Here is a 26,268-nt window from a genome sequence, read left to right on the forward strand (position 1 = left end):
TCAAAATTACATCCAAGCAATCCCAACCATCCATCTTACACCCTATGAGATTAAGACACATGTACATTTGCTTATTTAAGACCTATAAGACTTAGATAAGAAAACATACACACAATTTAGCTAATCATCCTAGCAATATGAGCTAGAAATACAACTGCCACATCAAATCACAATTTACTCACTAACAGATGTCTCACAGTAGTTTGGAAATTACCATTGCTGCAAAATATGTAAGTTGTTGTGAGGGATGTTTGCAGCAAACGTACGTTGTTCTTAAGGTTTAGGATTTGCGAGTTCTTCGCTAAATTCTTTGGCTAAATATATACCATATAGTCAGTTACCATACAAATTTGATCCAATAAGTTGTCAGATGTTCCTAATTGTTGTGAACTTAAGGTTTCATTTAGAAACAGAAATGAATGATTTGTGTAATTTAACTAAATGGTGACTCAAAAGAATCATTATTGAAAACATGATTGAGTTCAGAATATATATGCAATGGGGTTTATTGTTCTATGATTAAGGAATCACAGTCATCTCAGTACTAGGAACGTGATGCGAGCACGGATGCAGGTGGCCTATTTTAGCCAATAAGGCCTTGCCTTGGCCTTGATGTTCTATGCATCTTATGCTTTGAGTCTCTGAAGTAAGTCTTAGTATACAAAAGTAATTGATTACGATGCGAATTTGTAGATTCTAGGTTTCTATCTCATTCTTTGTAAACATATGCATGCAAACACAGCCACCCATACATTTGTTTTTACTATAAGGATTTGGCATCATCTTGGCGTACAGATCTTACAAATTTGTCTTACACTTTCATTTCTTTGAATGGGGTATCATCTTCTAGAATACTTTATATGGGCATCTGGAATCCTCACTAATTTCTGTCTTACACTTTCATTTCTTTGAATGAGGTATCACTTTCTCAGCAACCAAACACATCTCCAGGTCCCTGAACTCTTTATAATAATGAAATTTTTTCTAATATTTGATTTGGGGTTATCGAATTTCAGGGTATTAGAAGGTAGCTATAGGGAAATCTAGTCTCTACGGACTTATTTTTACTCAGGTACTCAATTTCTCTCCTTCTCTCTGTCCCTCTTCAATTGTCCCTCTAATTTCTTGAACCATTGGTCTTTTAAATAATCTTGTATTGATATTATTGCTCTGATTATTTTCTGAACATCGTATTTAACTAGGTTAATGTGCATGAACTTTTCAAGAAATTTATTAGTGAAATTTGTTGTGTAAGAAAACCTAATTGTGGTTGGTAATAGAGTTAAATAGTTTGAGAATTTCAAGCAGAAATGAACAATCAATAGACAACACGAGGCAATTTACACGGTTCCGCTATTGTTCTATGTTCATAGGCAAAAACAAAAAAAAAAGGCATAAGCTGATTGTTGTTGAACTGTATAGGTTGGTTTAGTGGATTTTTCTGTCCCTCACAATGTAGGCAATGATGCACAAGATATAGTTCGATTGGTACCCTGATATATTCCGGTTAAGCTGCAAGGCAAGCAGATGAGGGTCCAGGACGAGAAGATGTGTATGATTGTATGGGCCTTAGCGATGTCTGACCTTCAAATCCCGATGCCAGCACCTGATCTTACTCCACCTTTAACTTCCCAGCCACTTTGCCTAGCCGATACCCAATAGCATGATGTATTAAACCTAGAAGACTAGTAGTTTTTTCTTTTTTGTTCGGACATCTTGTATGTACATTTTCATATATTTTATAATTAAATACTTTTTATTGGTTTATTAACTATTGTTCAGAATTTAATTACAATATTTATTAAAAATTAAGTAAAATTCTTTTTGCCAAAAAAAAAAAGAAAGGGTTTGCTCGACGAAGAATTGACCTACATTGCACAAAATCACTTTGTGCGACGTAGATCACTTCTTCATCGTGTAAACCCTGCTTTCACTGCCTTGACATGACGTTGGGTGTGCGACGAAGGTTCGTTGGGCTAATTTTTGCGCAACCATTTTTTGACTTTGCACAACGAAGGACATGCGTCGCGCAAAGTCTTTTTGGTACTAGTGGGAGATCTTGAAGAACAAGCAGAGCACATAAAGAAATTGCATGAATAGTTGCGGGAACGTATCATTAAGCAAAATGAGAAAGTATCAAAGGCAAGCTAACATGCATAGGAAGTCGGTTGTATTCAAAGAAGGAGATTTGGTGTGGGTTCATATTCGCAAAGAAAGGTTCCCTCGAGGCAAGCATGGGAAACTAAAACCACGAGCTGATGGTCCTTTCAAGGTGCTTAAACGTGTAGGATATAATGCTTACAAGATTGTACTTCCAGGAGACTATGGAGTATTAGCAACTTTCAATGTTGCAGACTTTTCTCCTTATCATGACTGTGAAGACGAAGAGAACTCGGGGACAAGTTATTGTGCAGCGGAAGTGTCTGACACTGAATATGGACTTGTCTAATTATTACATAGTGCATTCATCATATTTAATTCAAAGATGGTTCATGTTTTCATTTAATTCATGATTAGTATTACATTAAGTTCATGCTTAGTAACTTATTCATGGAAGTTTGAAGGTTGTCCCATGCCTAGACTATTTAAGACCTCTACTCATGTATGGAAATAAATCATTTAGAAGTTAAAAGTTACCTTTTAAACTTGATTTAGTGAAGAATGTTTTTCTTCCTATCATTGAAGTCTTATCTCTTTGATGGATTTCTTAGAGTTGCGAGTTGTTTATCATTGAGTGTTCACTTGTGGTTTCTCTGTGATCTCCATTATCCGGTGTCAATATTAAGTAGGAATTCTTTGTAAAGATAAAATCTCTTTATGTACCTTCACTTAGGCTTTATAAAATCCACATGTGTTTTTAAGAAAAACATTTGTTGACGCCATTCAACAATGCTTTTGTGTCGCCATTCAGCAACTTCATGATACTAGCTATGACTAATCATGAGTTATGCAAAACTCACTTGACACTTCGGTGATGGCCATCACATTATTTCTTTCTCAAAGGATTTTGTTTTTCCTTTTAGGTGAATGCACATATGTCATAGTGATCAACTTGCCTCTTCTAAGTGGTATTAAATATAATTTGAATACCAGACGCTAGTTAAATGCCCAACAAATGAAGCACAATAGTTGTTGCCAGTCTACAGTAAGACATTGTATCATTCTCAAATAATTTGGAGGATTATCAATCTCCCAAATTCCTCCAACATATATACGACCCAATATACTTGTACAAAAATAATAATTTATATAAATATAAAACAAGAACATAACTGGTATGCATGTCACAAATAGATATTGGGTTTTGGACACTTTATATCTGCAGCATCTCAGAAATTTGTGTGATTGGGAACAAAAGTAGAACCGTTTGACTAGAATGCCTTCTATATGCATTTTTATTTTCAATTATGCTACAAATATCATGTAGTGGTATTCCACGTATAAAGAAACCAACTTATGCCACTCAAAATCCCAAACGGCACTATCATCGTAACTGATATGGTTACAGGCTGAAAAGAACCAAACAGTGACCACACCATCTTTGCACATAACCAGTGACTGAATGGTTCAACAATTTGTTTACTTATCGACATAGAGATACCAACGGATCAAGATTCAAAGTTCTTAATCAAGTGGTCTTGCTTTGAAAAGAGATAAATCTACATTTCCAGTTCATTCGCGTGCAATCTATACGATTACATCCGCGTGCAATGCAAGAACTCAAAAGAAGCATCCATTCCAAAACTGTTCCCACTACAAAACGGTGCGACTATCAGAAGTGGCATGCAGTTTCTGCATTGAGTAACCAAATAACTGATAGTTTGAAAAGTAATCGCATAAAAATATTATAAAGCTAGAGTTATGAAAGCAAGTAGATTATTATATTCCTAATCACTGTGTGCATTTGTAAATTACTAGCTAACAGGAAACAAACTTTGTAGTTTCAACAGTCACAAGAAACGAAGTGGATAAATTTGAAACCAGCATAAACAAAATTGACAATAAGTATCAGATATTTTTATCTAACATATCATGTCTCTCAAAGCCATGTCAATAACCAGGAGAGAAATATATGTGCAAAGCGACATGCACATCTTAACAACTTGAAAAATGAATCAATTTAACCAAAAATCCCAGGACGCAAATGTGTCCCCTTTAATCAAATATAAATATAGGGGTGTGATATCCAGAACACCCTTTTTTACTTCTCACACACCCCTTATTAATTTTTGTTATTTGATCTTCTTTAATTCATCCAATTCGATGGCAAAAATTAGAAGAGCGTGTGAGAAGTAAATCCACACACCCCAATATATTGTTTCTTAATGTTTTCATTCAACCATAAATATAGCAAATAAACTAATAAACTTGTCGCAAGATTGTTTATGGTTGATAGGTGCTTGTCTCCCAAGATACAACAACCACGCCTTTGTAATAGTAGCGCTCTAAATCACAAGACTCAAATGAACCACGATTGTGTTGATTATCACTCATATGGACTCAATGAGACTCTCTAAAATTTAGTGCACTCTATGTATAATTATGTAACTAATAAAAAGGCTGTCAATTGATTATAGGGCTACCCTATTTACAGAATTTGAGATACTTTTATGGAAAACAAGTGATCATTCATGAATACTCAAATGTTGCAACTCTTCATTAGGATAGACACATCCACCAAAATGCATCACTTCTAATTTCCATTCAATTAGTAGATTTAATATAATAATAATAATAACATTAAATTTTCCAACACAATCAATTCCCCAATACTGATTATCGATTTTCCCTAAATTATTCAATGACCATGGCATCATGTTGCATCAAAAATATTCTTACATGTTAACCCTTTATGGGATCTAGATGAATTTAAACAAGTAAAAACTCATTAACCTCTATGGAAATCATTGGAAAATCACTTAAACCCTCCTTCCATGGCATCTACAAATAGGTGTTTATGGTATCAATTGCAAGAAGCTGAACCCAAGTTAAGTATGACATCTACTTGAACTTGCATTAAATCAACTTAGTTAAAACCTAGATGGTGATCTTTGACCAAAAAAATAAAAAAAATAAAAAAGATGGTGATCAATCATCTAAATAAAAATCAAGCGCATTACGAATAACAAAAGATACTCAATATAAAAAAAAAACTTGGTAATAATAATGCCACAAGATAATTAAGTATTCATGATCAGGCTACATCGTAGCCTATCAAAGAAAGAACCCTAAATCTCTTCCTCCATGTTGTGCCGCAGCCTCCTTTGCCAATATAGTTTTGTTTCTATTTTCGTGGCTTCAATCCCCCTCCCCCTAGATCAAACATAAGGAAACCTATATAACCCACGGCAAGGCTTAAGCTAACCAAAAGACTACTAAATTCCAATTAAATCCCACTAAAATCCTAACTAATGGACTTTAAGCTTTATTAAAGAAAATAAAAAATAAACAGAAATAATAAAGCTAGAAATTAAGTTCTCTTTTATAATCCATTGAGTAGCATTTTCATGTCTTTGATCTCTAAAATAGTTGTTGTCTCATCATCTTACTATAAAGACTACTAAATTCCAATTAAATCCCACTAAAATCCTAACTAATGGACTTTAAGTTTTATTAAAGAAATGAAAAATAAATGAAAAAAATAAAGCTAGAAATTAAGTTCTCTTTTACAATCCATTGAGTAGCATTTTCATGTCTTTGATCTCTAAAATAGTTGTTGTCTCATCATCTTACTATAATGCATGTCGTTGTGCGGTTAATTAGTCTACTGCTCCATTAGAATTACTCTAGACACCCGAAAAGCTCGTCTTCCACTTCTTTTTCGCATAACTCTGGTATTGAATGCCTATAGATTAAAACAATATAATTTAGTGCATTTAACCCATTCAAATATACAAAATCCAAAGGGAATATATGTTAAAAATATATGAAAATATGACCACATCAGTATTCAAGAAGCACCTGAAGTAGTGATGGTGATATTTCAAATGATAACGATACTTGTGCTGAACTAAAAACCATGATATGGATGATGACTTATATTATGTATTTTGTTGTTGGTTTCAAACATCCACGTGGTACACCTATTTTGTTATCAACTCAATGTCTTAGAATCTTGTTAGCATCTCAATATGTCTAGATGTGTTATGATGTTTATGTTAGCTTTTGGAATATACACTTGGTATATGTACTGGATGTTATCTAAATTATTGATCAATGAAAGTGATTAACCAAATGATGAAGCAGGGAATATGTGGTAATTGGTTCGTCATGAATTGTTCCTAATAGGTATATGATTTTGACATATGTGACACAAATTGCGCCATGTGTCAAAGGAATATGGGACGCTTTCTGTCTCACTTATCCTCAATCATAGCATTCTAAGATCAGATTAGATGATGATAAATTCCTCACATATACATTTGTTATGTGACGAACTTATAGGTCATTGACTTGTGTGTTTTGTGACGTCTATTCCTTCACACGTAAAGTTAATAAATGACGAATATGGCGTCATTAATACTAAAAATATGTGGCAAATGTAAAATTCGTCATATATAGGTGACGTGAGTGACGCTAGATTTTTGTCACATATAATCAAATGTGATGAATGTCTGTTGCCATTTAAGCCATGTTTTCTTGTAGTGTTTGAAGGCTTCCAGCTCCGCAGCCTCTGTTGTTAGATAAGGAGTAATTGGCAACTTTGCCCTCTACACCTCCGCCAGCTTTCGATGAGCATCCCATCCGTCATGGTGACCCTAGCTAGCTAAACATTCGATATAGCCCTGATCGTACCCCTCAGAGTACTTCCGAGCTGACACTTCCTTAAACAATGCGCGGACCTTTGCCAGCTCTGCTGGATGGCTTCAATATGCATCTCATCTTTCAAGCTTGCTTCTCAATGGGTCTCATCCAGTTTTGATTGGAGGGTTGCTCTGTCGATCGATCTGCTGCAAGTGTACACCCCGCGTCGTCTTTGGCCCTCAACGACTGTGTAGATTCAGCCTCAAGACGAGCCACATGCGCTGCTCAGTCACTGGCCCTCTTTTCTTCACAATGCAACCACTCTGACAAACCACATTAGAAGTTTCTCCAGATTTGCGTTCCTTTCCTGCAACTGACTTTTCTACTAAATCCGATGGGCCAACTCAGCCTTGTAAGCCGCTTCTACCTTGAGGATCCTGCTCGTATGACTCTGGAGCGCAACCTCTGTCTAGGCATTGGCCTAGGAAGAAACATCCAGGACAGGTCATGCATTGGAGTCAAATTGTAGAAGGATTGAAGAAATCAAGCAAGATAGTGATAAGGGCTAGAAAATTTTGAACAAATGATGTGGTAAAGAGTCCAAAAGTGGTAAAGAGTTCAACACTTTTGGAACAAGAAAGATTTGTGAATTTTTGAGAAGATAAATCAAGAGATCCGAGGATATTTAATGAAGATATATCGGAATCAACCAACCTTGAATGTGGATCGTCGCGTCTTGAGATCAGCAAATCCGACAATTGAATTTTACAGGAGAAAAGAATGGACAAAACTTCATTATTTACGAGCACACAACTAAGACAATCCTCATCATTGTTACATTATGGCATGATTCACCAGGTAGAGCGCTCAAATGTGGAACGTCTCAATGTTCAAGAAGTTCGCAAGGTTCGAAGCCAAGATGCCACGTGTCTAAAGAAGGAAAATGTTACGTATTTTGACTCACTCTCCAAGTTATGATCTCTAGGTAACTATCCATCCTCAAGGGGAACAAGTCGGTTTACATACATAGTCAGAAGTCCGGTCATGGACTCAACAGTCTCCGCTGCGGAGCTGATTAAACGGAGCAGCGATGCCACCATCATCCTGTTTTAGAATCAATGGGCGAAGTCCAATGACTTCGCTGAGATTGACCATGTTTGTTCTGCAAGATACAGAAATCTAATCCAGCAAAGAATCAGGGGGTTTTCTGTAATCTTGGTGTCCTTACAATCTAAGGATTGACGTGCGCTGCAAGTAATAACAATTCTAAGAGGATGCAACCTACTTCCTAGATATTTTATGGGATTCTTCTGGTTTAATAAGGATTCTACTATCTTAAAAGGTCCTATCTTAACTGGTATAAATATACCCTTCTAGGATTTATCTCTGGTAACATAATCTTTGCACACTTATTCTCTCGACCACTGCTTGATGTCAATATTGCTTGCTAATTTGATAGTCGGAGAGCCTTCACACCCCTCCCCCCGCTGTCCTTGGCTTACTCACAGTTGTGTGTTCATTACAGATAAACGAGTTTGAGCATCTAAACCTCTTATGACAATGTGCAAAATTGATCATAACATCTATAATAAAATAAATCAGACTCACTTACCAAAGAAATTTTTTAAAGTGTCCGATATTCAAGCAGGTACTTCATGAGTCATAAAATAAGTGGAGGAACACGAAAGATATATTATTTCCTCTACTTGTATTATGATATTTAGAGTACCACTTAAATACCTGATACTTGAAAAAATGTCACCAATTAATTACCAAACCAATGATACAAGGTGAGATGAATCTTCACTTGAAAAGATAGGACTTAGTTATGTAGCTAATTTGTTTTGAGTGCAAGTAGGAGATTGTTGGAAGTATGCTTCATAACTTATTAAGCTGTAATTAGCTTCGAAAATGCTTCAAGTATTAAGACACCTTTTCGACGCTGTTTCTTTTTTTATTTTTTATTATTATTTTATTTATTATAAATTTTGCCTTACTGTTTATTATCCTTTTAACATTTTTGATACATACACATATCGGTAAATCCGTGGCACCGCTATTTTTCATATGTTTTTGTGAGGCCTATTCCGTAATGTATTTTAAGAATTCGAATCATTTATTTTTTAGGTCTTCTCTCAAAGAGCACCCTAATCTGAAACTGCATGACTACTGAGTTAAGGGTAAGAGTTTCTTGCAGTATTGTATTCATTCGTTTTTCTTTACTACGAATGAATATCTTATGGTTTTGGATTTGTTTAATTTTTTTTACAAGGATAATTTATGAATGATGTTCTAAAAGATAGACTGTTTAGATCGTTAAAGTACATTACAGAATGAGCTCTATAAAAAATTGTATCAAAAGCTGTGTAAAAAAAAATGGTGTAACAGATCCCCGTCTTATGTATATACGTATTTTTCTACCTAAATATATGAGAAGCAAACTAAAGATGATCAAATCGAGCGTGATTAGAAAGAATTGGACTTGGCTACTGCAAAATTCAGTAGTGAAGTTAAATCCGATTAGAAAAGTCTGTTACATGCGCAAGACGGAGAAACTAGTGATCATGCACTATATTGTGGATGGTTGAAAATGTATACAATTACGTCCAAAAATAAAGTGTGGATCGACAATTACTTATAAATCCACCTCCCACTTCAGCAGACAGCAGTACAATATGATGGAACCCTACCCTGGTGTCTAGGTTTTAATGCAACGACACAAGGAATCAGCAACAGCTAGTCATGCAACTGCTTACCCATTCTGAAATTTATACAACCACACCAACTTTTTTATAAAAAGGAACGCCATCTCTCTCGGCAAGGGGTACAAAATAGCCATGGGAAGGCAATATGTTTTTCACCACAGTATATTTTAGTGATCGATCGAATAAACTAAAACCCCAAAACTAATCATTTTGGAGTTTGAACTTTGGACTAACAAATACGCATGCATATTCATGACATGTATAATTTTCAAATTAAACTAACTCCAATAATAAGAGAAATTATCGTTTGGTACTATAATCTTATTAACCCAAATTCATATGTTTTATAACATGTTACATGTGAACTAATAATTTTATGCGTTGTTGTTATGAGTTCAAACAAATATTTTTTCAAGGACAATTATACTAAATTAACACCAAGAGTTGGTCTTTGATGAAAAAATAACAATCAAGAGTTGGTTTCTCATCCCATTTTAAAAAAAGAAAGAGGGGGGACTTCAATATGTTATAGTTGTTATACAATAAGGTTCCTCATATCAAAGGTACGAAAAATATTTAACAAGAACGCCATACTCATTATCTTCCAATTTCTTAAACCTCTGCCACCAGTATATGATTATTTGGTGTAACTAAGGCATGGATATATGTGATCACACCCCCATAGTGCTTATTCTCCAATCAAATACATGTAAATTAACAAGGGAACCCTTGAAAATGATACCCCCAAAAGAAAGCACTGCTACACAAAGCACAGCTCAAAAAAAAAAGGAGGATCCCGTAAAAATAATGGGTTGCTAGCTGCTAATTACAAAACCAAAATACATACAACATATTATACAAAACAAAATCCCAGGTCACCTTGACCGATAAAGGAAAATACTGAGCTCCTGGCCGATACTCTCCTCTGGATCAATCAAATGAAAGGACTCAGAATTAGCTGAACCACAAACTCGCTGAAAATTGGCTCTCAGGTACATAATCTCATCACCCTCCCTATAATTATTCAGCTCTTTATTCCCATTAATAATCCCAGCACCCACCACAACTGATCCTATCAGCCTCAGTGCTTCCATGTCATGCTTTGAAGGCTTGCGCTTGATTGCATACCCAACTTTTTTACTATTGCAATACATGGTCCATACAGGCGTGGCCAAAAGAGAGTTAGAAGAACTATTTGGATCAGTAGCTGCCTCGAGCGCTATTCTAAGAAACCCACCTTGCATTTCTTTGGCTAGAACGGTTGTGGGCAAGGCTAGCTCGAGAAGGAGAATTGGGTTGGACTGGGAGGTTGTTTGGATACAGAAACTGACTTTCCCTCTTCGGTATCCGAATATGGTGCCGATTATGATGTTGTTGGAACAAGCAAAGCTTGGCTGGGGACAGTAGTATCTGTTGACGTGGCTTTGTTGTTTGGTGTCTAGATTTTCTTGATGAAGATCATCTTCTACGAAGGTGCAATTGCAAGTTGGGATTAGAACTTCGATGAGAGAGCGAAGAAGCCGCCATGACCGGACTTGTTTTTGGCAGTCAACCGTGATGACGCCGGTGGTTATGGTGGTGGCACCAACTCTAGGGTAGGCCATGGGGAAATTTATGTGGGAATTGGATGTAAACCAGAACCAAAGGACTTATTCTTTTGGGTGGGTGAAGATGGTGTAAAGGGCTCTAGGGCGTTTATATAGCGAAAAGTTGTCTTGTCTGTTCCCTCGTCTATTTTATTATGCCGAGTACGTGTGTTCTCGCTTAGCCGTTTAACAAAAGCAGGAAAAGGACTTTAAAGTCTTTAATGCTCTCCAAAAGCAGTCCTCTCAGTTCATCGGTCACATGTGGGGTTTGCTCATAAGAAACTAAATGTTTTTATTCATTCTGTAATTAAAAAAAACATATTTAATATCTGAGCAAAAACAATTAATAATAAAAAGTCAGAGCATCCAATTGTGACTATATTTCCATGATGATGCATGAGAAAGTGACATTGGCACGTAATTGAACAGAGTAATTTATTTAAACAAATTCATATTGACCAAGCCCCATGCCACATAATATGATGACCTATTGAGCAAGATCTTTGAAATCTGTTTTACGATGTATTGTTTTCTTGTTATTATATCAACCCATCTGTATACTTATATATAAGCAAAAGGCTCTTACAGATTGAATATTCAAAAACCACTTAAAACAAAGAAGCATTGTCAAGCTAGAGAAAAATCAAAGAAAAAACCTATTGTTGTGAATTCAGTATTTGGCCTTGGGATTAGTAGCAATACTTCTTGATCTCTTCGTTCTCTTTCTTTTCATGTTCCTGGTAGTGATCGCTCTCTCGTTTTATTGAAGAGAGCCTTTGTGCTAGTGATTAATCATTCCTTCTAAGGAGAAGAGCATTTTTGTAGCGGTTATGATTTACTGCTCAACCTCGAATCTTGAAGCGATGACTTTTGTTCCAACCTGAAGTGTTGGTTTTGCGGTTTATATGTTTAGATAGAACTATAAATAGGAAGCGACGTTTGTTGGAAGTGACTCTGTTTGGGTCTGAAATCATGGATCTTAGTTGACAAGGAATTAGCCTAAAAAGAAGGTTGCGAGTCTCAGCCTGACGGTGAAATACTCATCCCAGTAGAGAGATGCTAGTAGTTTTGGTCAAGTTCGAGGTTAATTGGGATTGCTTAAAAGGTTAGGATTGGATTGTGGCTTGGTTGAGTCATAACCTTATCTTCAGGTTATAGAACCCAAAACTACTAGCATCTCTTTCATATAGTTGAGGCTACCGAACCTGGTGTAGAAGACCTCGAACTTCACGGTGATTTGCATAACCTTATCTTCAGGTTATAGAACGCAAGACCGAGAGTGTTCCTTCCTCGACCGAATTTTTCCAGTTCAGGAGTTAGTAGAACATTTCACTACGTACTCCACATTCAAGACATTCGTCTGACCGAGCTCGGTGACGAATTAGGAAACTTACATCAGCATTCAAGCCACTGAAGAACGTAGTTAGCTTTTAGTTACTTCGACTAGCGCCACGTAGATTGTGTAATTTTTTAGACCAACTGACTCATAGCAGGGTTTTTTATTTATTTTTTATTTATTTACTTTTGTTTTATGATTGCAAGATTATCAAAAGGTGTTGCAGTTTTTCCCTCGTAATGTTATTGCACTGGTTTGAGGGATAACCATGTTTTCTTGTTGCTAGTCGTTGCTAAGTTTTCCTGTGATATGATACAATGTTTATGTTGTGTGTCTTGATGGTGTTGTGTCCAGCTTATAGGATTCAAACCTTGTGAGTTTATATTTCCTGTTGGTTAGATATGATCGTATGAGTCTCTCGTTGCGGAGGAATCATACTTCTAATTAGTTTATTTTGTGTTGTGTTGTATTTTTCTTTTTTGGTTTTTTAATGGTTTGTTGTCTGTTTACCTAAAAAAAGAATGTGAAGACACTTCGTGATGTCTCATAGTAGGGTTTATTTGCAAAAGGAACTTCATCTTTTACAATTTCATTAGAAGATGATGTAAGACTTTTGTCCTCATGAGTGTTATCTTTCTGTTTGGTTGGATGTGGTTATGTGCCTAGATTTTGTATTGTTTTTTTTTTTTTGCAACATTCTAATGATATTATATTCCTAAGATTTCTTGTTTGATTTGTTTAATGAAATTTTATCCTACCTTAAAAAAAAAAAAAAAAAAAAAAAAAAAAAAAAAAAAAAACTCTTAAATCATCATTGATAACTAATGCTCAAGAGAAGCACATTTACTATTTCAGGAAAAAGAATAAAAATAAATTAAAAGACTTTATTACTTTATAATAAAAGTAGGATAATGCTTATGGCTCTTCACTTATGATTAACGAACCTTTATCATCCGAACATCATTATTGGGACTGTTCATTCTCTTTATCATCATTTAAAGACTATATCTACAAAAAATTATTCAATTTGAAGATCGTTTAGTCATTCATACATGTTAAACCAATCAATAGTTTTGGTAACAAGCAGCATTATCATGATAAACCTTTTATTTATTTTATGCATATGAATGGCTAAAAGATCACCAAGTTGAATAATTTTTTGCAGACATAATCTTTAATGATGATAAAGAAAATGAACGATTTGATTATGATGTTTGGACGATTAAGGTTCGTTACTCGTAAATGGGAGACAAGCACAGTTTTAGAAATAGGTGGCGCTAGGCAGCTGGTCACCACGCCGAATAATCTATAGGCATTTAGAAATGAAGAAAAGGTTCCTAAACCTGCATAAGCGCCAGCCTAGGCCGCCTAGGCCGCCTAGGCGCCCACCTAGACTGTCCAAACCCGCTTAGGTAGTGAATCTTGCTTAGATAGAAGATAGATAACTTTTATTTTACATTTTATTTTTTAATAAATTATAAGACACTTGTAAATACTTGAATAAAGACCCATTATATGCTTTGTTTCCCATATTTTGTTATGTTTTGATACTTTATAATCTATTTGTTATTTTATTTTGTAATTTATGTATCCCAATGAAATTTATATTTTTTACTTATAAGCAGACGATATTTATATAATATATAATAAATTTATTTAAATCTGCCTAGTCCGCCTAAGCGTTAGACCCTAGCGTACTGCCCGACTAGCTCCTAGGGTCTTGTAAAACCTTGGAGACAAGTAAGTCCCCCATAAAAGGAAAACAAGCATTATGCATAAAACAATTATTTCACCTATCAACTCAGTCTAAAGTTAAGTTATCCTATCACGACGGGAACCATTAATCTAAGTTGGTGTTAAATTTGTTAACGGTTTTCACCACGAGGATTTGAATCCTAATTTGTTTTTACCATATGAACTATCTTCCGATTACCTTTCACCATGAGGACCACTAATGCAAAAGTGCCACTATGTCCGTCAATATTTAATGTTTTGCACCCACTTTATGTTTTGATCTGTTAAATATGTAGAGACAAGGTAAGTGAAAAAATAGGACACATGTGTGCAAAATGCTAAGTTATCTTATAATATCCCACATTGCTCAGGGGAGTGGATCCTGTAAGCCTTATATTTATATTCTCATTTCTACCTAGCACGAAGCCTTTTGGGAGCTCATTGGCTTCGGGTTCCATCGGAACTTTGAAGTTAAGCGAGTAGCACGCGAGAGCAATCTCATGATGGGTGACCCACTGGGAAGTTCTCGTGTGAGTTCCCAGAAACAAAACCGTGAAGGCATGGTTGGGGCCCAAAGAGGACAATATCGTGCTACGATGAAGTCGAGCCCGGGTCGGGATGTAACAATTTGGTATTAGAGCCAATCCCTGGCCGGAAGTGTGCCGACGAGGACGTCGGGCTCCTAAGGGAGGTGGATTGTAATATCCCACATCGCCCAGGGGAGTGGATCCTTTAAGCCTTATATGTATATTCTCATCTCTACCTACCACAAGGCCTTTTGGGAGCTCACTGGCTTCGGGTTCTGTAGGAACTCCGAAGTTAAGCAAGTTCACGCGAGAGCAATCCTAGGATAGGTGACCCACTAGGAAATTCTCGTGTGAATTCCTATAAACAAAACCGTGAAGGCGTGGTCGGGGCCTAAAGCAGACAATATCATGCTACGGTGGAGTCGAGCCCAGGATGTGGTAGGGACCAGGGCCGAGATGTGACAAATCTCATGTTAATATAACATAGTGTATTTTTTTTTGTTTTTGTTTTTCTTCATAAAAACATATCATGATGCCTTAAAACATAAAGGCGCGATATTTGGCCCAAAAATTGAATTTTACGTTTAAAAAATTTAAATATTTTCCAATGAACATGTGTTTCTTTGGGTGCCAAGCAAAAAAACTGTGCTCTTTTTTATCTTTGGTGGAGCAGCATGAAAGCAAACCATATATAGTGTGGAAAATTATCTCCATATAATTGGACTGCCCCTTATGTCTTCAGGAACTTTTATTTTCTGGTTCAAAGAAATTCAAATACAATTCCGTACTACCACATTATATATAATTACAATAATAAGCATTGCCCCCTCAATGATGCAATCATTGGAGAATTGAATATTGCGGTGTATACAACTCCAGGTTACAACTGTTCAACTACTAATTTATAAAAGAATCGTTGTGACCCTTTTCTCTAATATTGGGGGTACTTCTAAAAAACACCCACACGCCAAGCGAGAGCACTAGATTTTATTCCCTGGCTTGTATTAAATCACATGAGAGGGACTTTGAAGCAAAAGGGTGGTACTCCATGGGAGCAAAATAAATGGGGTTGTTCAACTTTCTAGCCTGGTTTCTCCACTCATGTCCTTTGCCTTTCTCTTTCCATGTGTATGTTTCCACAAAATGACACAATGCCCAAATTCTTTTTAGGGTTTTGTTAAGGCAATACGTGTGATCCTTAATTTATAGACCTTGTCCTCCCTTTAATCATTCAATCGGCCGACATCAACCAAAGTGAACTTGCAACATATACAGGTTTATTTTAGGGTTAAGTACCGATAACCACTTAATTTGTAAGTGATTTTAAATTGATCCCAATCAAAAGTTGAATAGTTATCTGTATGTAACTCTTAATTTTATTATGTAATATTATACATTTGATTCAATAACATTTAATTTTCAATTTGTTGGACAATGTTCTGGAAACAGAGCCTAGAAGCGCTACTACCTCACTCCCAATGCCTTGAACTTCAAGAGCGAAGGTAAAGCACTTGACACTATGGATGCAAATATGTGTTATCGCTATGTTTTGAAGGACCATTGGCTACATGTATGCCAAGCTCCTGCCAAGGTTGTAGCTCAGTATCATTCTCGTCATCAAAAGTTTGAACCAAACTTTGCTTAAGTGGTGAAATCCAAAGCTACGAAGGTGAAGGTTTCTAACTTTCAGGAGGCATCTGCTACGATGGAAGAATAGAATCTTAGGCATGGGCCTAAAGTTGGCCGAATTTCCCATGCTTGGACGAACTCCCTTAGTTTTTTTTGTTTAAATTTTGAACAATTTCCTTTATGTTTGGATAATTTGTTAGTGTTTATTTTAATTTTTGGATATAAAGTTTTATGGATTATTTTCTCGAATGATTAATTGAATGCACAAAATTTTCAATTTCATTATACTTGTCACTAATTCAATTAATTTATTTCTAGGTACAACTAGTGAGGAAGTTAGTATTCTGGCAAAAAGTGCAACCACGCATACAATCCTACATGACCGCATATATTTTACTAACTTCATACCTAAAATATGACTTCTGACAACTTTTTCAGGCTCTTCTAACCTGATTTAGGGGTACAGTACTTCCCGAATAATGTCCAATTGTACTATCTTAACCATTAAAGAGCCTCATTATTCTCCACGTTTCGGAAAAACTTTGTTGAGCTCTAAAGACATTCGAGCTAACGAATATCATGGTGAAACCTCTGAGAAAATAGAGTTAAGTTTCTTTGCATTACTTCATATGAATATGGCCAGAAACGTATTCTAGAGAAGATAGAACATCTCTTGAATGGATTGTACACTACAACCATTAGTTCTATAGAGAGCCATTAGGTGGCTGGCCTTATCAATTGGAACATCCTGGACGTGGTGTGATGTGTCGTATCCTCAAAGTTACACATGGGCTTCCCCTCTTAGGCGACATCCCCCAAGATTTCTTATGTCAAACCTGACCATTAGGTAAGTTCATTACGTGACCATTCCAAAACAAGATCCTAATAGATTCTCCAACCTTTCTTCAAATGGATACCATTTAGGATTCAGGGGGCCTATTGCATGTCGGTTGGGGTTAAAATTGAACATTTTGTACCCCTTGTTCATACCTGAGACGGCTTAGCAAAAGTGTTTATTAAGAGCCTTCAATTGATTGTTGGACTTTGATCATATGAGAAACTCCCAATTTATGCCTAGGGCCATGCAATACTTCATGCAATGATGTTGGTCCACCTGAGGCCCATCATAGCCCAACTTTATTTTACGATTGATTGGTAACTGGATACAAGCCCAACATCTCGCATTTGCGCATTTTTGGTTATGCAGTCTATGTGTTGAATATGAAGCCCTTATGTATGAAAATGGGTCCTCAGAGAAGGATGGGAATCCATGTCGGATATGATTCTCCTTCAATCATTTGTTATTAAGAACCTTGAGAAGCGATATCTTTACCGCTCGTTTCGTAGATTGTCTCTTTTATGAGACAATCTTCTCGTTATTAGGAGGAGATAAGAACTTCAGAGTTCCAGAAGAACGACGCGAATTATCGTGACAAATTCCCATTATGTCTCATTTGGATCCCCACACCGTACAATCTAAAACTAGAGTGCGAAAAATCTTAAAGCTCTAGAGCATTGCTCAAAGCATGCTGGATGCATTTACCAATCTAGTGAAAGTGACGAGATCACATAAACGAGCTGCAAATATGCCTGTAAAGATCGACGTACTATATGAACATCGAACCCGCATCCCAGGAGGATGGGATGCCACGAATGTGTTGAGCAGATTGCCCCACCTCGCTGATGTGCCCAACATCTTAGGCTAGCAAATCATCTGCTCCCACCCAAAAACGTGGTAAACCAATTGGTTCAAAGGATTCACAACCTCGAAAGAGGAAATCCACGACACATACTAGTGAAACCAGTGTGAATCCGACCATCGCCTACTCATCCTTTCTGATGTATAGAGATATTGTAGATTATGGAAACGTCTTTGAAGAAACGAATCCACCTCTCGAAAAGCGAGAAATTTTGGTCCATTTTACTAGCTTGGATGATATTTGGGTAAGGAATGAGATGATAATCGGTGATGCATTCGCATATGCAGTAGCTATTGAAATCATGCAAAGTGGTAACATTGAAGCCCGTTTTGTTGATGAATGTCGACGTTGAATAGATTGGTCAAACTAGAAACAAGAAATCAAACTTAATTCACCTACAAAATGCAAGGTGTTGGGCTTGTTGTCCCTACACCGCCACATGTGAAGCCGTTGGTTACAAGTGGGTTTTCGTAAGAAAGCATAATGAGAAGAACAAAATTGTGTGATAAAAGACTCACCTTGTTGCTCAAGGGTTTCTTAGCGCCATGGAATTGACTATGACAAAACTTATCCGCCTGTCATGGATGTGATAATGTTTCGCTACCTTATTAGTTTGGTATTTTCAAAAAAAAAAAAAAAAAAACTCTATATGTAGTTCATGGATGTGGTAACTGCGCATCTTTATAGGGATTTGGATACGGAAATCTACATAAAAGTTCTAAAAGGACTTCTATTGACTGGATCAAATAGTTCTAAACCACAGAGCAGCCTCTCGATTGGATTGAGTCATTCACTCCATGGATCGAAGTAATCTGGGTGCATCTGATATAACCGTTTGGGTGAACATTTGACTAGTTAGGAATATATGAACAATGAACTATCCCCTTGCGTGTTCATTGAGGAGTGACATTCCGGATTTATTGTTGCAATTTATGTTGATGACATGAACCTTATCTAGACTCCAAAAAGAACTGGAGAAAACCACCGCGCACCTGAAGTTGAAATTTAAGATGAAGGATCTAGGGAAAAATTGATACTAACTCGGCCTAGAGATCGAGGATTGTTTGAATCGTATACTTATCCATCAGTCGAACTACATCTATAAGGTATTGCGTCATTTTAATAAAGATAAAGAGAACCGTTTGTGTACTTCTATGGTCTTCTAAATGTTAAATGCAATGAGATCCTTTCTATCCTAAGGACGATGAGGAAGTGGTCTTGGAACTCGAAGTTTCTTAGTGCAGTTAGTGTATTATTGTACTTAGCTCAGTGCACTAGACCGAACATCTTTTTCGTTGTGATCTTTTAGCGAGATACAATAATGAACCTACACACAGACACTGGATAGTTGTTAAAGATATTTTTCGCTACCTCAAAGGTAAAACGGATTTGGGTTTGTTATATCCCTACGAATCCTCGAGTGGAGCCGCCATCCCCTCAGTTCTCTAATTGATTCTCGCTTTGTTGGTTATGCTGGTGCAGGGTATTTGTTTAACATGTACAAGGCACATTCTCAAATGAGTTACGTCTTTACTGTTGAAGACACTGCAATATCTTGGAGGTCAAGCAAACAGACCTTAGTTGCAACTTTTTCCAACCATGCTAAGATACTTTCCCTACATGAAGCCACTCAGGTGTACTTTTGGTTGAGAATAGTTATGGAACATATTCTAAGCACCTGCGGACTTCCTTTCATCATTGACGTCCCTACAATGGTTTATGAAGATAACATAACATGTATCAAGTAACTCAAGAAAGGATACATCAAAGGAGACGACACTAAGCATAATGCACCAAAGCTTTTTTTTTTTCCCTTATCAGCAACAAACATCAGAACATTGATGTTAAGAAAATCTATTCCTAGGACAACTTGGCCGACCTTTTCACCAAGTCATTACTGAGCCTTAATGTACTATTTTCCCTACAATTAGGAGTATTTTTCCCTTTGGGTTTTCGTTACCTAACTAGGTTTTTGGACTGGTCATACCCTTGTGTATGATCAATAGGCATTTAATTTGGCTTTCCATCCAACTCATCGTTTTCCCTTAGACTATGAATTTTTGTCCCATATTGGGTGTTACCATATCTGGGTTGTGTGAGACTTATTTCCATATACAAGTTCCTTTATTCGAGACTATAGCGTGTTCCAAATTAGTCCCGTTGAGTTAACTTCCTCAACTTTGCCGAACCTAGTGTTGCATCTACTTGAGTATTTACACACTCAATGGGAGCACGTTATGAATATTATGAATATTATTTAATATTTGATTGTGTAAATCCTAGAAAGATTTGGATTCTAGATTATCTATTATTCTAGCGATTCTTTCCCTAGAGGATTGTTCTTACTTGGAGGATAAGTTAATCCTCTCCTCTAGGTTTACTATACAAAAAGGCATTGGTTTAGGGAGAATCACACAATCCCTAAGCATTCAATAATTTTCCCACTCTCTCTATTTCTCCCTCTTTAGATAAAATAAGCCACAACAAGAATAATATTTGTTTCCATTTTTTCTCAATGTGTATTCACCATACAAACATCATAATTAGAATCGTTCATTTACATTATCATCATCTAAAGATCATTTCTACTAAAAATCATTTAATTTTGGAGATCATTTAGTCATCCATATGCATCAAACAAATAGACAGTTCATCATGATGATGCTACTTGTTACCAAAATCGTGGATTGTTTGACATACATGGATGAATAAATGATATTCAAATGGAATGTTTTTTGTTTTTTCTGTTTTGTTTTATTTATTATTATTTTTTTTTTTTGCAAAGATTATCTTTAAATGATGGTAAAGAAATAAAAGGTTCTAGTCATGATGTTTGTATGGTGATTATACGTTAATAATATGTGGAGGCCAAGTACCAATTTTGACACTACCATTTTAGCTTATATCAGTATCAAAATATTTAATTCGAAATGAGGCTTCTAATGAAATTTTATGTGATTGGGAAAAATCAATAACAAGACTATAACTAGAACCAAATGATAAACAGTATAGGGGAGGGGAGGGGTATTCTGCTCTCGCAATTTTCTTTCTTGTTTGCTATATCTCTATACAAATATTGGCTGTGTGTTTGGCACCATCATGCTCCTAAAATACCACTTGTGTTTTAGGGTACATGACAAATGGACAAAGAAATGGGTCCGAGACAAAAGAAAGTGTCACCTCTGTCTGGGTCCATACAAACCATGCCACGATCACTTGTTTTATAGTCTGTGGACGCACACCAAAGAATTTTTCGAAAGAAGAAAAAAATAAAATCTACCGTGATGGAGAAGGTTTGAATAGTAGTGTTAGGGCTGTTATTCGAAATGAAGATGGAGGGAGCAATAACGTTTTCATACATTGATGAAGAAGAAACCACTTAGTTGTCTCTTTTCTTTGAAAGTAATTTAAAAAATAATAATTGATAAAATGGTCAGGCACTTTTTTTTCTTTATTCTTAAAATTTGATGGAGAAGGTTTGAATAGTAGTGTTAGGGCGGTTATTCGAGATGAAGATGGAGGGAGCAATAAGGTTTTCATACAATGATGAAGAAGAAATCACTTAGTTATCTCTTTTCTTTGAAAGTAATTTAAAAAATAATAATTGATAAAATGGTCAGGCACTTTTTTTCTTCATTCTTAAAATTTGTTTACAAAGACCTCTCTTGCTCCTACAAGCTCTTTGTGTTCTGTTTTATGCAACACTGAAAAGCTCAGTTTCTTTTTTTTCAGAAAAAAAAAATGACAAAAAAAGCCTCTAAATATAGACAGCAACAAAGCACGAGGGTGTAATGATATTTTGTAAGTTGAAGGTTTTAAATTCGATTTTTATAAATAACAAATTTAATATTAAATTATTAATATTTTTTTATGAATGACATTTAGTTCAAATCCTTCATATTTAGTGTAGATATATAATTGTATCAAAATAAAAAATAAAAACATTTAAACAGAGGTTAAAAAGGAATTAGGATCATGTTCATATTGAATCTGCATGAAGCTACTATTTTGGATACGGCCAGACAGAAGAATTGATTAAAAGTAAAAGTGATAACATGACTTGCGACCCGAAACAGATCAGTGTCCACTAAGAATATATAGAATGACTAATTAGGGATTTAGAGGAAGCATACAATCTGTCTTATCAAAACGTATAGTGAATCCACCGACAACTAATATTTAGCAGCAGTGACTTGTAGAGCAGATTTTAGCAAAATCTGCCTGCTTTTCATCTGTGGTCTTAACAGACGAGCGCTTGATTGGACATATGATGGGCCGAGTTGGATGATATTTAGAAAATAAATAAAAAAAGAGAAAAAAGAAATCCGGAGTTTTCTTGCTGCTGCGATTATAAGCTTGTTTGAAAATAATGCTTCAAATCTACTGGTTCTTACCATGCTTTAGCAGCCAAGGATACTTGAAAACAACTAATACCCTGATGCAAGTGGTGAATTAACTGCTGGCTGGAACCAAACTGAAACTATAAGATCACAAAGCTAAAGTATAAAGAAAGCAACAGAAAGTAATTGACTTGAAGTGTTTATGAAACATAAAAACTTATCTAGAAATTATACTGACGATTGAAAAAAAAAAAAAAAAAAAAATTATGCTGATGCGACTTTTTATTAAGGTGTTGTTATCACACATGGTTTTTTCATGTATTGTAAAGTCGTATTATTGGCTATATTTTTCTCCTTCCGTTCCGCTCGATTCCGCTAAATTTTATGTTAGCATGGTGCTGGCATATGTGCCTGGGACTCGCAAAGTCAATAAGATGATGCCATATGAAAAAGATAAATAAATTCAATGTTTATAATTTAAGATCATAAACTATATGAAAAAAAAAAAAAGTATTAAAGAATATATGTAAAAGTTCACCAATATTTCTTAGACATATAATAATCTTAAAATTAAACCATAGTTTCATTATTCAAATTAAGGTTCGATTTTTACCAAAGACGAATTTGAACCATATTATTATTAGCCAATTGTAACGCTAATTCCACTCCCTCCTATTTAGTGTAGATAATATTGTTTATTAAAAAAAAATGTTACAATTGTCCACAATACGTTTTCATATTTTGAAACGCTGCATTTAGCTTCATTATCAATGGAAGAAAAAACATTGCTCTCGGTATAAACCACCATACTATCACTCAACCATTGATCTCCCAGTCGGTTATGCATAGGGGTGGGCACGGTGCGGTTTGGTGCGGTTCCACCCCTAAACTGGAACCGGAACCGAAATATATTAACGGTTCGATTCGGTGCGGTTCCACTTAAATTTATTACTAGAACCTTACGGTTCGGTCTACACCGGTTCCGATTCGGTTCTCGCCGGTTTACGGTTCCTAATAATAAATTATTTGAACACCAAATCCTCTGTGCTAATTTCATCAGATGCTTGCGCTGTAATGGGCTCCTAGCGGCATTCTTAGACTTGATCAACAATAAGGTGTCAACCCAAACAATAGTAACCACATCAAGCAAGAGTTTCCGCCCACCAACCTGTCTATTGAAGATAGTATATAAGATACTGAAATATCATAAACTAAGCAAAATAAATGACAACCTTTCTAGAAAAGTAGATTTCTACATAGATTTGTAGCATCCATAGAAGTTTAAAACAATCTCCATAACTTAACAATATACAGTTTTGTTTTTATATTAAAAAACATGAAAATTGAAGTATGTGTATAAGAAGTTAAAAGGATATTTTACGCCTCAAAGTGGAAATGAATGAACATATTTAATCTTAAAACCAAGTAGGTCGAACAGTTTTTAATATATAATATCCTTACTAGTTACTACTTTATCATTATATCAAGCATAGTTTTAGATTGTGAGCTTGAATGAAATTCATCACCCAGGTTATCTCCTAGATAGTTTCTAAACCTGACAACTGGACTCAAGAAGCACAATAATTTGGTGCAACCCAGAATCAAATTCTGACTCCTGACTCAGAATCTCGTATGAACAACAAAGAAGTAAAAGCAGACCTTGAAAATAGCAGCCAGTGCTTCTATAGCTCCAAGTAACCGGAAATGATTGATGACATTATCTGTCGGAGAAGATAGGACTTCGTGTGTCCATTGAACAAAGCTGAAGAAGAATATGTATAAGAAATAGGTAAACAAAGGCAACAATAAAAGTTGTCTAGAATTACAGCATACTAGCTAAGAAAGAAATAATGACAGAACATGCACATAAGCATGTGCGTGTAATGTAAACGCACTTATATTTCGTATCAAATTTATCACTCATTTTATAATTTATTTATTTATTATTAATAAAACGGTTCGGTTCGGTTCGATCGGTTCTTGATCATTCGAAACCGGAACCGGAACCGGTTTGAACGGTTCGGTTCGGTTTTTCACTCAAAGTTGACTTTTCCGGTCAACACGGTTTTTTTCGGTTTTTTTTCTTACGGTTCGATGCGGTTTTGCGGTTTGGCGGTTTTTATGCCCACCCCTAGTTATGCAATTGACTTTTCACAATATTCATGGCGGGAAAACCTCTCGCCGCTAAAGTAGTAGCAACCGGTAAAATCAAAGTCAATGTAATTAGCAAATACACATTATTATATACTATGTTCCACACCTGTCTCCACCATTTTTTTTTTTGCAAGACTACCGGTTATTTTTAATTAAGAAAATTCACTACTTGAAGGCATAGCAAGAATATAATGCCCAAGTTGATATATATATTTTTTAAAATAATAAAACGGCAACTCCTCTTTGAGGCATTTTATCAATTAGTTGGAGGGCATGTATGAATGGCAACTCCAACCGTCAAAAGGGTAGCACCCAAGCCATCCACGGAGATCACTGAAGTTCGGGAAGTCAGCTGACCCTTCTTGTTCCTTAAGGTATTGTTTGGTATGTAGACGGGACGGGACGAAACGGAATGGGACGGGACGGGACAGGACGGAACGGAACGGAGCGGGAGCAAAGATGCCCTCGGATGGAAACAAGGAGAAAGAAGAAGAAGACGGAGATGTTATAATTTTGTGTTCCACGGATGTGGAACGAGTTGTTCCAGGGGCGTGAGGTGGAACGAAAATTCACCCAAAACTCATCCTGTGGAACAGCTCGTTCCACCCGTTTTAGGCACACCAAACGTGGAACAGAACGCCTTGTCTACCTCGCAAATAGCAACCCCCGATGACCACCTCCGAACCCGACGCCCATATCGAATCCCAACCCACGACTAACCTCGTGCCACCTTAACCGTCCGTTATTCTCCCCGATTCCACAGAACGCAAAATGAATTTTAAGGGAACTCAAATTTCAGCTATCTTGTTGAATTAGTCAAATGATATATTTGTTTGCCTTATATACGTTGTTAGGCATTCCCTCGTAGCATAAACAATGGCGATTTAGCATGGCGTGTGTGTGTTAGACTAGAATCCTTAACTATGGAATCTTCTCCGTAGTTACCATTTCTTGTATAGCGAGTTGTAGGATTTATATACAACAAGTCACATATCAATCTTAACTATGTCATTAAATGCCTTATTAACAACCGCTTTTGTTAGAATATCTACCAATTAGTTCTCAGATTTCACGAATGGAAACTTAACAATATGAAATTCCAATTTCTCCGTAATGAAATGTTCGTTTACTTCAACATGTTTGGTTGATCCTATTGAACTGGATTATGAGTAATATTGACAACATCTTACCATAATTTAGATTCATTACAGATCCCGTTAAAACTAATTTTTTGCCTAGAGGATTCGCAGTCTAAGTCCCAAGTTTGGTAAGCAATCTCCTTAACCACAACAATTCACATCGTCCTTTTACTAGTAGGAAAAACAACTTGCGTGACGAAAAATAATATATCGTCACACAAGAGGTACTTGCGCGATGGAAAAATAGTGTCGTCGCGCAAAAAAGGCAGGAAAAGAAAAAAAAAAATTTTAATTTTGAGCGACGAAAATCTTCGTCGCGCAAGAATACTTCACGCGACAAACAACAATTGTCGCGCAAAGTCATCAAGAAAACGCAGGGTAATTTTTTTTGGCATGAAAACCTTGCGCGACGAAAAGGTGACCTTGGTGCGACAAAGGTTTCATCGCACAAGTTGTTGTCAGTTTTCACTCAGACCTTTCACTACAAGTGACTCAAAGGAATCAATATTGCATTTATTACAAATGTTTGCGTGACAAAGCCTTTGTCGCGCAAAGGCCCTAACCTTTCTATAAATATGCGCTTTTGCTCTCCTTATTCTTCAGAATTATGTTTGTGCGAGGATGGAGGATAAAGACAAGGATCAAAGCGTGCCCACTGTCAACTCGAATGATTT

At 36.1% G+C, this 26,268-nt stretch overlaps 1 protein-coding gene across 1 annotated transcript; it reads right to left on the minus strand.

Moving 5' to 3' along the window:
* Positions 1 to 7,794: 7,794 nt before the first annotated feature.
* LOC125476224 (protein MIZU-KUSSEI 1-like) lies at positions 7,795 to 11,053 on the minus strand. The gene is made up of 2 exons (XM_048582084.1): positions 10,329 to 11,053; positions 7,795 to 7,906 (listed from the first exon to the last, which is right to left on the minus strand). Exons 1-2 carry the CDS (start codon positions 11,051 to 11,053, stop codon positions 7,795 to 7,797), a joined length of 837 nt encoding a protein of 278 aa, XP_048438041.1.
* Positions 11,054 to 26,268: the final 15,215 nt, after the last annotated feature.

Source organism: the organism of the source record quoted next, unplaced genomic scaffold (assembly GCF_019419815.1).
Source record: "Pyrus x bretschneideri cultivar Hongxiangsu unplaced genomic scaffold, Pyrus_bretschneideri_v1 Contig18, whole genome shotgun sequence".
NCBI lineage: Eukaryota > Viridiplantae > Streptophyta > Magnoliopsida > Rosales > Rosaceae > Pyrus > Pyrus x bretschneideri.

Coding starts and splice junctions, on each gene's coding strand:
- LOC125476224 (XM_048582084.1), bottom strand. CDS start 11,053: ATGGCCTACCCTAGAGTTGGTGCCACCACCATAACCACCGGCGTCATC. Junction 7,907..10,328: donor ATTTTCCTTTATCGGTCAAG/GTGACCTGGGAT, acceptor TGTATCTTGCAG/AACAAACATGGTCAATCTCA.